This window comes from Oncorhynchus nerka, linkage group LG10 (genome assembly GCF_034236695.1).
Source record: "Oncorhynchus nerka isolate Pitt River linkage group LG10, Oner_Uvic_2.0, whole genome shotgun sequence".
NCBI lineage: Eukaryota > Metazoa > Chordata > Actinopteri > Salmoniformes > Salmonidae > Oncorhynchus > Oncorhynchus nerka.
Window position 1 is genome coordinate 75,913,254 of NC_088405.1, and position 13,494 is coordinate 75,926,747.

The following is a 13,494-nucleotide window of genomic DNA, read 5'->3' on the forward strand; positions in this document are numbered from 1 at the left end:
CTAGTATGTTACTGTATGTACTGTATATAATGTGCCATGTGCTTTTATACAGTAACATGAGCACCATTTGGCACCAATACTGTATGCTTACCATTACACATACTCACTCTACTAAACTTAACACTAAATACTCTTGAATTTTCAAGGAATCCAACAGAATAGCTGAGAGGAAAACAGCAAAGCATAGAAAAGAGTAACTGCCGGAGAAAATAACATTGTGTTGAATTAACTACGTATCACATGAAATCAATTCACAAAGAAAATAAGAAAGGGTTTCATGTTTGGGCAGGGTTAAGTCAAGCTCGGGCGTGCAGGGGCAGGTTCATCACAAAGAGATTCAGGGGCTGCTTGGCTGCAAACAATCTGGAAGGACACAAGGTACATTCAGCTAAGACTTTTTGGGACATACCAACATGAGGGACATTTCTACAGTATGCTGTCCATTCTAGCAAAAAAAAGGTGCTATTGTTATTGACAACAAAGTAACAGTGAAAAAACTTGCTTGTCTAAAGATAGGACAAACTCGTGAGAAACCACAGTGAAATTTGATGAGATTAAATATTTATGTTGAAACTGACATAGAACAACTATGTATTGTGTGAGTACGTCCTGCAGACAGCCACATTAACATTTCCAAAAGTCTAAAATTAATTCTGTAAAAATTAATTTGACTTTGGAAAGCCTTTGATGAAAGCCTGCATGCTTGTTATAATTTAAAAAAAAATTTATTTCACCTTTATTTAACCAGGTAGGCAAGTTGAGAACAAGTTCTCATTTACAATTGCGACCTGGCCAAGATAAAGCAAAGCAGTTCGACACATACAACAACACAGAGATACACATGGAGTAAAACAAACATACAGCCAATAATACAGTAGAAAAATAAGTCTATATACAAAGTGAGCAAATTAGGTGAGATAAGGGAGGTAAAGGAAAACAAAAGGCCATGGTGGCGAAGTAAATACAATATAGCAAGTGAAACACTGGAATGGTAGATTTGCAGTGGAAGAATGTGCAAGGTAGAAATATAAATAATGGGGTGCAAAGAGGCTAAATAAATACAGTAGGGGGAGAGGTAGTTGTTTGGGCTAAATTATAGATGGGCTATGCACAGGTGCAGTAATCTGGGAACTTCTCTGACAGCTGGTGCTTAAAGCTTGTGTGGGAGATAAGTGTTTCAAGTTTCAGAGATTTTTGTTATTCGTTCCAGTCATTGGCAGCAGAGAACTGGAAGGAGAGGCGGCCAAAGGAAGAATTGGTTTTGAGGGTGACCAGAGAGATATACCTGCTGGAGCGCGTGCTACAGGTGGGTCCTGCTATGGTGACCAGCGAGCTGAGATAAGGGGGGACTTTACCTAGCAGGGTCTTGTAGATGACCTGGAGCCAGTGGATTTGAAGCGAGGGCCAACCAACGAGAGCGTACAGGTCACAGTGGTGGGTAGTATATGGGGCTTTGGTGACAAAACGGATGGCACTGTGATAGACTGCATCCAATTCATTGAGTAGGGTATTGGAGGCTATTTTGTAAATGACATCGCCGAAGTCGAGGATTGGTAGGATAGTCAGTTTTACAAGGGTATGTTTGGCAGCATGAGTGAAGGATGCTTTGTTGCGAAATAGGAAGCCAATTCTAGATTTAACTTTGGATTGGAGATGTTTGATGTGAGTCTGGAAGGAGAGTTTACAGTCTAACCAGACACCTAGTTATTTGTATTTGTCCACATATTCTAAGACAGAACCGTCCAGAGTAGTGATACTGGACGGGCGGGCAGGTACAGACAGCGATCGGTTGAAGAGCATGCATTTAGTTTAACTTGTATTTAAGAGCAATTGGAGGCCACGGAAGGATAGTTGTTGAAGCTCAGCTGGAGGGTTGTTAACACAGTGTCCAAAGAAGGGCCAAAAGTATACAGAATGGTGTCGTCTGCGTAGAGGCGGATCAGAGACTCACCAGCAGCAAGAGCGACATCATTGATGTATACAGAGAAGAGAGTCGGTCCATACAGAGAAGATAGTCTGCACCCCCATAGAGACTGCCAGAGGCCCGGACAACAGGCGTTCCGATTTGACACACTGAACTCTATCAGAGAAGCAGTTGGTGAACCAGGCGAGGCAATCATTTGAGAAACCAAGGCTATCGAGTCTGCTGATGAGGATGTGGTGATTGACAGAGTCGAAAGCCTTGGGCAGGTCAATGAATACGGATGCACAGTATTGTTTCTTGTTTCAGTATTGTTTCTTCTTTCTTATGGCAACGTATTTGCTATGTTTAAACCACAATCTGTAACTTTCATTCCCAGTCAAAAGTGCTGCCCATGCATGTACAGTCCCAGTCAAAAGTTAGGACACAACTACTCATTCAAGGGTTTTTCTATATTTTTACTATTTTATACATTGTAGAATAATAGTGAAGACATCAAGACTATGAAATAACACATATGGAATAATGTAGTAACCTAAAAAGTGTTATTTTATATTTATATTTAAGATTCTTCAAAGTAGCCACCCTTGCCTTGCCCAGATGAGGTAGTCATGAGGTAGTCACCCAGAATGCATTTCAATTAACAGGTGTGCCTTGTTAAAAGTTAATTTATGGAATTTCTTTCCTTCTTAATGCGTTTGAGTCAATCAGTTGTGTGTTGTGACAAGGTAGGGGTGGTATACAGAAAAGAGCAAAGAGAAACGACAGTACATCATTATTTTAAGACATGAAGGTCAGTCAATACGGAAAATTTCAACAACTTTGAAAGATTCTTCAAAAATCATCAAGCGCTATGATGAAACTGGTTCTCATGAGGACCACCATGCAGAGTAGACTCTGCTGCAGAGGATAAGTTCATTAGAGTTACCAGCCTCAGAAATTGCAGCCCAAATAAATGCTTCACAGAGTTCAAGTAACAGACACATCTCAACATCAACTGTTCAGAGGAGACTGCGTGAATTAGGCCTTCATGGTCACATTTCTGCAAATAAACTACTACTGAAGGACACCAATATGAAGAAGAGACTTGCTTGGGCCAAGAAACACAAACAATGGTCATTAGACTGGTGGAAATCTGTACCTTAGTCTGACGAGTCCAAATTTGAGATTTTTGGTTCCAACCGGCATGTCTTTGTGAGAAGCAGAGTAGGTGATCGGATGATCTCTGCATGTGTGGTTCCCACCGTGAAGCATGAAGGAGGAGGTGTGATGGTGCTTTGCTGGTGACACTGTCTGTGATTTATTTAGAATTCAAGGCACACTTAACCAGCATGGCTACCACCGCATTCTGCAGTGATATGCCATCCCATCTGGTTTGCGCTTAGTGGGACTGTCATTTGTTTTTCAACAGGACAATGACCCAACACACCTTCAGGCTGTGCAAGGGCTATTTGACCAAGAAGGAGAGTGATGGAGAGCTGCATCAGATGACCTGGCCTCCACAATCACCCGACCTCAACCCAATTGAGATGGTTTGGGATGAGTTGGACCGCAGTGAAGGAAAAGCAGCCAAAATGTGCTCAACTCCTTCAAGACTGTTGGAAAAGCATTCCAGGTGAAGCTGGTTGAGAGAATGCCAAGGCACACCTGTTAATTTAAATGCATTCCAGGTGACTTACCTCATGAAGCTGGTTGAGAGAATGCTAAGAGTGTGGAAAGCTATCATCAAGACAAAGGGTGGGTATTTGAAGAATCTCAAATATACCATTTTGATTTGTTTAACACTTTTTTGGTTACTACATGATACTACATAGTTTTGATGTCTTCTCTATTATTCTACAATGTAGAAAATAGTCCAAATAAAGAAAAACCCTTGACTGAGTAGGTGTGTCCTACCCTTAATTGGTACTGTATATGTAAACTGTGTGGGTGGGTCTTGACATATGTCACTGCCACAGAGTTATTTGAATTATGTGGTAACCTAACCTTCCCCCAATCTAAAGACTACTAGGGGTGTTTTTGGAGTTGGATAGCCCAGACTTCAAATAATTGTGGGAGTAATTTGCACTTTTGATAGGGAAAGAAAGTTACATTTGCCCAAACTCCCCACACATTGTACACATTGATGCAGGGACAACAGGTTTGACTAGAAATTAAAGTAACAGATAATGGGGCAGTAAAAGCAAATTGTCATAATAACTGAATAACTGTCAGCTTCTGTTGAATATCAATCTCATTTGAAGTAGAACAAAAGAGACTCCATTTTCCAATGGTCTCCCTGATGTAATCAATTAACCAAACCCAATTGCTTTCCAGTTGTTGTACACCAGACCTGTTCCCTTTATATAGCCATCCCAAACTTAAAACGCCATTGGTCTACCTGTGCTAGGTTTTAAACAGGTCAGACCAGAGCATGGGATGCTATGCCCGTGAGCTTCATGACAAGTGGCAATATGTTCCTCTAATGTTGCTGTTATATTCTCAGTGTATGGCACAGGAGGGAAGTTAGGGGGTGGGACGTGAGGAGAAGCAGCAGCAGCAGCAGCCGACCAATGAATCCCACGAGATGGGAAGAGAGAATACTGGGTGTGTAGGCCCAGTGGAAATCCTCAATGGGACAGAGTCGTCTGTCGATTCAAAGGAGAGTAAACAACCACACTGGAGTGGTTTCATCTTACATGTCCAGCATGGTGGTCAGCATCGGGGGCAATTGGTACCATTTCGGGAAAACTGAATATAATGGCCTCCTGTGCAATGTTGAATCAGGCACTTGTGTTATTCATATACAGTGTGTTTACAAATCATTAAGAACACCTTCCTAATATTGAGTTGCACCCCCTTTAGCCCTCAGAACAGCCTCAATTCTTCTGGGAATGAACTTAAAAAGGTATCTAAAGTGTTTCACATGGATGCTGGCCCGTGTTGACTCCAATGCTTCCCACAGTTGTTTTAAGTGGACCGGATGTCCTTTGGGTGGTGGACCATTCTTGACACACGGGAAACTGTTGCGCGTGAAAAACACAGCAGCATTCAAAGGCCCATCAATATGTTTTTAAAGAGCCGGTGTTCTTAATGTTTTGTACACTCAGTGTAATTCACTGTAGTTACACCACTTACCGTGGCTTATATGTCAATTTGAATTTGGAGCAGTCTGACCGCTGAAAATCCTTCTCAGTTCGCGGTGTTATCACGCTACGTTTGCACGCACCTCGGGGAGACCATTAATAGTACTGGTCTGAATTGCTAGTTGGCCCAATTTGGGAAAATGTCTGAGATATCGGGATCTAGGGCTTTCGTCTTGATTCGGATGTACTTCAATTCAGCTCAACAGCTTTCTCAAAGGGCACTTTCTACCCAACAATGCTGTACGCACGTCACCCTCTGCTGGACATCTAAGACTATGACTATCTCCGTGGACCATAAAACAAGTATGACTCCAGGTAGGTTGCTTAGTGTGTATCTTTTTACAGCTATTCAATAATTCTGCATCTCCTGTGAGTGGACCGTGAGGGAGCTTAGGGCCCCAATTGCTTGAACCAGCATGTGACCGTGCGACTGTGTGCAGCACACGAAGCATGCGGCCAAGCCAGCCAGCAGCACACTGACTGAGGGGCGGGCTGAACAAGGTGCAGGTAGCCACACTCACTGAGGGCTGGAGGGCGGGGGCTGGTAGCTGCTGGCGTCTGGCCCCTCACAGTAGGGCTCTATGCCGGGCAATGGGCTAAGAGGAGTCCTGCGGTGGGAAATACAACAGAGACGGGAGAGGAGGAAGAAAAAGAGGGGAGAAGAGGGAGGAGGAGGAATGCTGTCAATGAGTCTCCAGAGCTTCCACATGTCCAAACAGAGAAAGAGAGATAAAGAGAGTGAGGGATGATAGAGGAGAGACAGAGAGGAGGGAGGGAGAGAGAAAGAGATGGTCAGAGAAACGGAGTGAGTGACAGAGGGTGTGGGTAGGGATAAAAAGATGGAGAGACAGGGAGACAGAGAGAGGGGGAGAAAGAGATACAGTCAGAGAAACAGGAAGAGAAACCTGGGGATAAGCTGAGTCAGAGAAACAAGCAGAAAGCAAAAGGGAGGCAAGACAGAGAAAAGGGAGGAGAGCAGATAGAAGCAAGAGCTAGAAACAGAGAGGAATAAAGAATACAGGGAGGAGTGAAAGACACAAGAAGATATTTGTACAATGCACGTCTGACAAGCTCTCCATTTATTAGGCACAATGAGTCATTCAGCATACCATTAGACACCCACACATGCTAGGACTACATACTGAGTACTGTGGAAGTAATGCATTTCAGAGAGAACGGGGGTATCCCTCCGTCTGGCTTTGGTAGCAGCACCACACACACCCTTGTTCCTATGTCTTTTGGGAGACATTTCCAAACCTCCTTCTTTACTTTCAACCCTAAACCTATTAGCAGTTAATAGTTCATATTGGTGGGATGGAGAATAAGTAAAGGAGTTTATATATTCATATATATATATATATATATATATATATATATATATATATATATATATATATACACACTGCTCAAAAAAATAAAGGGAACACTTAAACAACACAATGTAACTCCAAGTTAATCACACTTCTGTGAAATCAAACTGTCCACTTAGGAAGCAACACTGATTGACAATAAATTTCACATGCTATTGTGCAAATGGAATAGACACCAGGTGGAAATTATAGGCAATTAGCAAGACACCCCCAATAAAGGAGTGGTTCTGCAGGTGGTGACCACAGACCACTTCTCAGTTCCTATGCTTCCTGGCTGATGTTTTGGTCACTTTTGAATGCTGGCGGTGCTTTCACTCTAGTGGTAGCATGAGACGGAGTCTACAACCCACACAAGTGGCTCAGGTAGTGCAGCTCATCCAGGATGGCACATCAATGCGAGCTGTGGCAAGAAGGTTTGCTGTGTCTGTCAGCGTAATGTCCAGAGCATGGAGGTGCTACCAGGAGACAGGCCAGTACATCAGGAGATGTGGAGGAGGCCGTAGGAGGGCAACAACCTAGCAGCAGGACCGCTACCTCCGCCTTTGTGCAAGTAGGAGCAGGAGGAGCACTGCCAGAGCCCTGCAAAATTACCTCCAGGAGGCCACAAATGTGCATGTGTCTGCTCAAACGGTCAGAAACAGACTCCATGAGGGTGGTGTGAGGGCCCGACGTCCACAGGTTGGGGTTGTGCTTACAGCCCAACACCGTGCAGGACGTTTGGCATTTGCCAGAGAACACCAAGATTGGAAAATTCGCCACTGGCGCCCTGTGCTCTTCACAGATGTTTGGCGGTGGGTCAGTCATGGTGTAGGGTGGCATTTATTTGGGGGGGCCGCACAGCCCTCCATGTGCTCGCCAGAGGTAGCCTGACTGCCATTAGGTACCGAGAGGAGATCCTCAGACCCCTTGTGAGACCATATGCTGGTGCGGTTGGCCCTGGGTTCCTCCTAATGCAAGACAATTCTAGACCTCATGTGGCTGGAGTGAGTCAGCAGTTCCTGCAAGAGGAAGGCATTGATGCTATGGACTGGCCCGCCCGTTCCCCAGACCTGAATCCAATTGAGCACATCTGGGACATCATGTCTCGCTCCATCCACCAATCCACCATCCATGCACCACAGACTGCCCAGGAGTTGGCAGATGCTTCAGTCTAGGTCTGGGAGGAGATCCCTCAGGAGACCATCCGCCACCTCATCAGGAGCATGCCCAGGCGTTGTAGGGAGGTCATACAGGCACGTGGAGGCCACACACACTACTGAGCCTCATTTTGACTTGTTTTAAGGACATTACATCAAAGTTGGATCAGCCTGTAGTGTGGTTTTCCACTTTAATTTTGAGTGTGACTCCAAATCCAGACCTCCATGGGTTGATAAATTTGATTTCCATTGATAATTTTTGTGTGATTTTGTTGTCAGCACATTCAACTATGTAAAGAAAAAAGTATTTCATAAGAATATTTCATTCATTCAGATCTAGGATGTGTTATTTTAGTGTTCCCTTTATTTTTTTGAGCAGTGTATATATACACACAGTTGAAGTCGGAAGTTTACATACATCTTGTTATGCAGGTGAGTGAGGACCCAAAAGCGGTTTAACAGAAACAGAGTCTTTTAATGTCCAAACACAGGGAAGACATAAATCCTCTTCAGATGTATCGGTTGACAAAATAACCTCGACAATGAACTGTCTAGAGACGTCAGGTGTAACAAGGATAGGTGCGGATGTAAAACGCTTCTTGAGGAGATCAAAAGCTCCCTGGGCAGAAACGGACCACTTAAAGCACGTCTTGACAGAAGTAAGGGCTGTGAGAGGAGCTGCCACCTGACCGAAATTACGGATGAAACGACGATAGAAATTCGCGAAGCCGAGAAAGCACTGCAGCTCGACACGTGACTTAGGGACGGGCCAATCGCTGACAGCTTGGACCTTAGCGGGATCCATCTAAATGCCTTCAGCGGAAATAACAGAACCGAGAAATGTGACGGAGGAGGCATGAAAAGAGCACTTCTCAGCCTTCACATAAAGACAATTCTCTAAAAGGCGCTGGAGGACACGTCGAACGTGCTGAACATGAATCTGGAGTGACGGTGAAAAAAATCAGGATATCGTCAAGGTAAACGAAAACAAAGATGTTCAGCATGTCTCTCAGTACATCATTCACTAATGCCTGAAAGACAGCTGGAGCGTTAGCGAGGCCGAACGGCAGAACCCGGTATTCAAAGTGCCCTAACGGAGTGTTAAACGCCGTTTTCCACTTGTCCCCCTCCCTGATGCGCACGAGATGGTAAGCGTTACGAAGGTCCAACGTAGTGAAAAACCTGGCTCCCTGCAGGATCTCGAAGGCTGAAGACATAACGATTCTTAACCGTTATGTCATTCAGCCCTCGATAATCCACGCAGGGGCGCTGGGTCCCGTCCTTTTTCTTAACAAAAAAAACCCCCGCTCCGGCGGGAGAGGAGGAAGGGACTACGGTACCGGCGTCGAGAGCTACAGACAAATAATCTTCGAGAGCCTTACGTTCGGGAGCCGACAGAGAGTATAGTCTACCCCGGGGGGGAGTGGTTCCCGGAAGGAGATCAATACTACAATCATACGACCGGTGCGGAGGAAGGGAGGTGGCCCTGGACCGACTGAACACCGTGCGCAGATCGTGATATTCCTCCGGCACCCCTGTCAAATCACCAGGCTCCTCCTGTGAAGAAGAGACAGAGGAAACAGGAGGGATAGCAGACATTAAACACTTCACATGACAAGAGACGTTCCAGGAGAGGATAGAATTACTAGACCAATTAATAGAAGGATTATGACACACTAGCCAGGGATGGCCCAAAACAACAGGTGTAAAAGGTGAACGAAAAATTTAAAAAGAAATGGTTTCGCTATGATTACCAGAGACAGTGAGGGTTAAAGGTAGCGTTTCACGCTGAATCCTGGGGAGAGGACTACCATCCAAGGCGAACAAGGCCGTGGGCTCCCCTAACTGTCTGAGAGGAATGTCATGTTCCGGAGCCCAGGCTTCGTCCATAAAACAGCCCTCCGCCCCAGAGTCTATCAAGGCACTGCAGGAAGCTGCCGAACCGGTCCAGCGTAGATGGACCGACAAGGTAGTACAGGATCTTGAAGGAGAGACCTGAGTAGTAGCGCTCACCAGTAGCCCTCCGCTTACTGATGAGCTCTGGCTTTTACTGGACATGAAATGACAAAATGACCAGCGGAACCGCAATAGAGACAGAGGCGGTTGGTGATTCTCCGTTCCCTCTCCTTAGTCGAGATGTGAATACCCCCCAGCTGCATAGGCTCAGCACCTGAGCCAGTGGAGTAAGATGGTAGTGATGCGGAGAGGGGGGCAACGGATAACGCGAGCTCCCTTCCACGAGCTCGGTGACGAAGATCAACCCGTCGTTCTATGCGAATAGCGAGTTCAATCAAGGAATCCACGCTGGAAGGAACCTCCCGGGAGAGAATCTCATCCTTTACCTCCGCGCGGAGACCCTCCAGAAAACGAGCGAGCAAAGCCGGCTCGTTCCAGTCACTGGAGGCAGCAAGAGTGCGAAACTCTATAGAGTAATCAGTTATGGATCGATTACCTTGACATAGGGAAGACAGGGCCCTGGAAGCTTCTTCCCCAAAAACAGAACGATCAAAAACCTGTATCATCTCCTCAAAGTTCTGATACTGGTTAGTACACTCAGCCCTCGCCTCCCAGATTGCCGTGCCCCACTCACGAGCCCGTCCAGTAAGGAGAGATATGACGTAGGCGATACGAGCTGTGCCCCTGGAGTACGTGTTGGGCTGGAGAGAAAACACAATATCACACTGGGTGAGGAACGAGCGGCATTCAGTGGGCTCCCCAGAGTAACACGGCGGGTTATTAATTCTGGGCTCCGGAGACTCGGAAGCCCTGGAAGTAGCCGGTGGATCGAGGCGGAGATGGTGAATATGTTTCGAGAGGTCGGAGACTTGGGCGGCCAGGGTCTCAACGGCATGTCGAGCAGCAGACAATTCCTGCTCGTGTCTGCCTAGCATCGCTCCCTGGATCTCGACGGCTGAGTGGAGAGGATCCGAAGTCGCTGGGTCCATTCTTGGTCAGATTCTTCTGTTATGCAGGTGAATGAGGACCCAAAAGCGGTTTAACAGAAACAGATTCTTTTAACCTGTTAGTCCTATAGGGGCAGTATTTCATTTTTGGATAAAAAGACGTGCCCGTTTTAAGCGCAATATTTTGTCACGAAAAGATGCTCGAATATGCTTGGAATTGATAGCTTTGGAAAGAAGACAGTCTTACGTTTCCAGAAATGCAAAGATTTTCACTGTGAGTCCCTTAGAACAAATGCTTCGGGCAAAACCAAGATGTATGACCGACCAGGAAATGCACAGGATTTCTGAGGCTACGTTTTCCATGATCGCCTTATATGGCTGTGAATGCGACAGGAATGAACGGACTCTTTCTCTTGTTTCCCCAAGGTCTTTGCAGCATTGTGACGTATTTGTAGGCATATCATTGGAAGATTGACCATAAGAGACTACAATTGCCAAGTGTCCCCCTTGGTGTCTGTGTGGCAATTGGTGCGCAAAAGTCAGGTCCCGGTATTTTTCCATTCAAATCTCAGAACAAACCAGGCTACAAGGACGGTGCTTTCAATGGAGAGAAATATGACAAACCACCTTCAGGATTGATTCAAACACATGTTTCAGTCGATATTATGGAGTTAATTCGGAAAAAAGTTTGACATGTAGGTGACTGAATTTTCGGTTAGTTTCGGTAGCCAAATGCATAGTAACAAAACGGAACGATGTGTCCTACACAAGAATCTTTCAGGAAAAACTGGACATCTGCTATGTAACTGAGAGTCTCCTCATTGAAACATCTGAAGTTCTTCAAAGGTAAATTATTTTATTTGATTCCTTGGCTGGTTTTTGTGAATATGTTGCGTGCTAAATGCTAACGCTAATGCTAAGCTAACTATCACCACTCTTACACAAATTAGTGATTTTCTCTGGTTCTAAAGCATATTTTGAAAATCTGAGACGACAGGATTGTTAAGAAAAGGATAAGCTTGAGAACAGGCATATTTATTTCATTTCATTTGCGATTTTTAGAAATCGCTAACGTTGCGTTATGGTAATGAGCTTGAGGCTGTATTTACGCTACCGCATGCGGGGGGGGGCGGACTATGAGGTTAATGTCCAAACACAGGGAAGACATAAATCCTCTTCAGATGTATCGGTTGACAAAATAGACAACCCGCAGAGAGGGCGACAAATAAATCATAAAGTCCTCTGATCTTTACAGGAGAGTCCCCTTCTAGCAGCAGAGGAGAATAGCAGGGTTAGCGGCAACAGACTGCTGGTCTCTCCGGGTAGGCGCGGGTTGTAGAGGACAGAGGTACCTGATCACACGTAGCATCTGATGAAGAGGCAGATTACGACAGGACGGGACAAGGGTGAAGCAAACGAGAATCTGACAAAGACAGAAGCAGAAACAGAGAGAGAAATAGAGACCTAATCAGAGGGAAAAAAGGGAACAGGTGGGAGAGAGTAAACGAGGTAGTTAGAGGAGATGAGGAACAGCTGGGGGAAGGAAAGGGAGAGAAGGTAACCTAATACGACCAGCAGGGGGAAACGAAGTGAAGAGAAAGAACAGGAACAAGACATAACATGACAATACATGACACATCTTAGCCAAATACATTTAAACTCAGTTTTTCACAATTCCTGACATTTAATCCTAGTAAAAAAAATCCTTCTTAGGTCAGTTAGGCTCACCACTTTATTTTAAGAATGTAAAATGTCAGAATAATAGTAGAGAGAATGATTTATTTCAGCTTTTATTTCTTTCATCACATTCCCAGTGGGTCAGAAGTTCAATACACTCAATTAGTATTTGGTAGCATAGCCTTTAAATTGTTTAACTCGGGTCAAACGTTTCGGGTAGCTTTCCACAAGCTTCCCACCTTAAGTTGGGTGAATTTTGGCCTATTCCTCCTGACAGAGCTGGTGTAACTGAGTCAGGTTTGTAGGCCTCCTTGCTCGCACACGCTTTTTCAGTTCTGTCCACACATTTTCTATGGGGTTAAGGTCAGGGCTTTGTGATGGCCACTCCAATACCTTGACTTTGTTGTCCTTAGGACATTTTGCCACAACTTTGGAAGTATGCTTGGGGTCATTGTCCATTTGGAAGACTCATTTGCGACCAAGCTTTAACCTCTTAGTCCGCCCCATCCCGCATGCGGTATCGTTACTACAGCCTCAAGCTCATTAGCATAACGCAACATTAGCGATTTTTAAAAATCGCAAATGAAACGAAATAAATATGCCTGTTCTCAAGCTTATCCTTTTCTTAACAATCCTGTCGTCTCAGATTTTCAAAATATGCTTTAGAACCAGAGAAAATCACTAATTTGTGTAAGAGTGGTGATAGCTAGCTTAGCGTTAGCATTAGCATTTAGCACGCAACATATTCACAAAAACCAGCCAAGGAATCAAATAAAATAATTTACCTTTGAAGAACTTCAGATGTTTCAATGAGGAGACTCTCAGTTACATAGCAGATGTCCAGTTTTTCCTGAAAGATTCTTGTGTAGGACACATCGTTCCCTTTTGTTACTATGCATATGGCTACCGAAACTAACCGAAAATTCAGTCACCTACATGTCAAACTTTTTTCCGAATTAACTCCATAATATTGACTGAAACATGGAAAACGTTGTTTGAATCAATCCTGAAGGTGGTTTGTCATATTTCTCTCCGTTGAAAGCACCGTCCTTGTAGCCTGGTTTGTTCTGAGATTTGAATGGAAAAATACCGGGACCTGACTTTTGCGCACCAATTGCCACGCAGCCACCTAGCGGGACACCTGGTAAATGTAGTCTCTTATGGTCAATCTTCCAATGATATGCCTACAAATACGTCACAATGCTGCAGAGACCTTGGGGAAACAAGAGAAAGAGTCCGTTGATTCCTGTCGCATTCACAGCCATATAAGGCGATCATGGAAAACGTAGCCTCAGAAATCCTGTGCATTTCCTGGTCGGTCATACATCTTGGTTTTGCCCGAAACATTTGTTCTAAGGGACT

General features: G+C 44.8%; 1 protein-coding gene across 1 annotated transcript in view; it reads right to left on the reverse strand.

The window, feature by feature from the left end:
- Positions 1 to 13,494, reverse strand: part of LOC115136006 (protein turtle homolog B-like) — a 208,455-nt gene that overhangs the window by 13,776 nt on the left and 181,185 nt on the right. Inside the window, 1 exon segment of the mRNA XM_065023750.1 lies at positions 5,568 to 5,654. Coding sequence (XP_064879822.1) covers positions 5,568 to 5,654 — 87 coding nt within the window.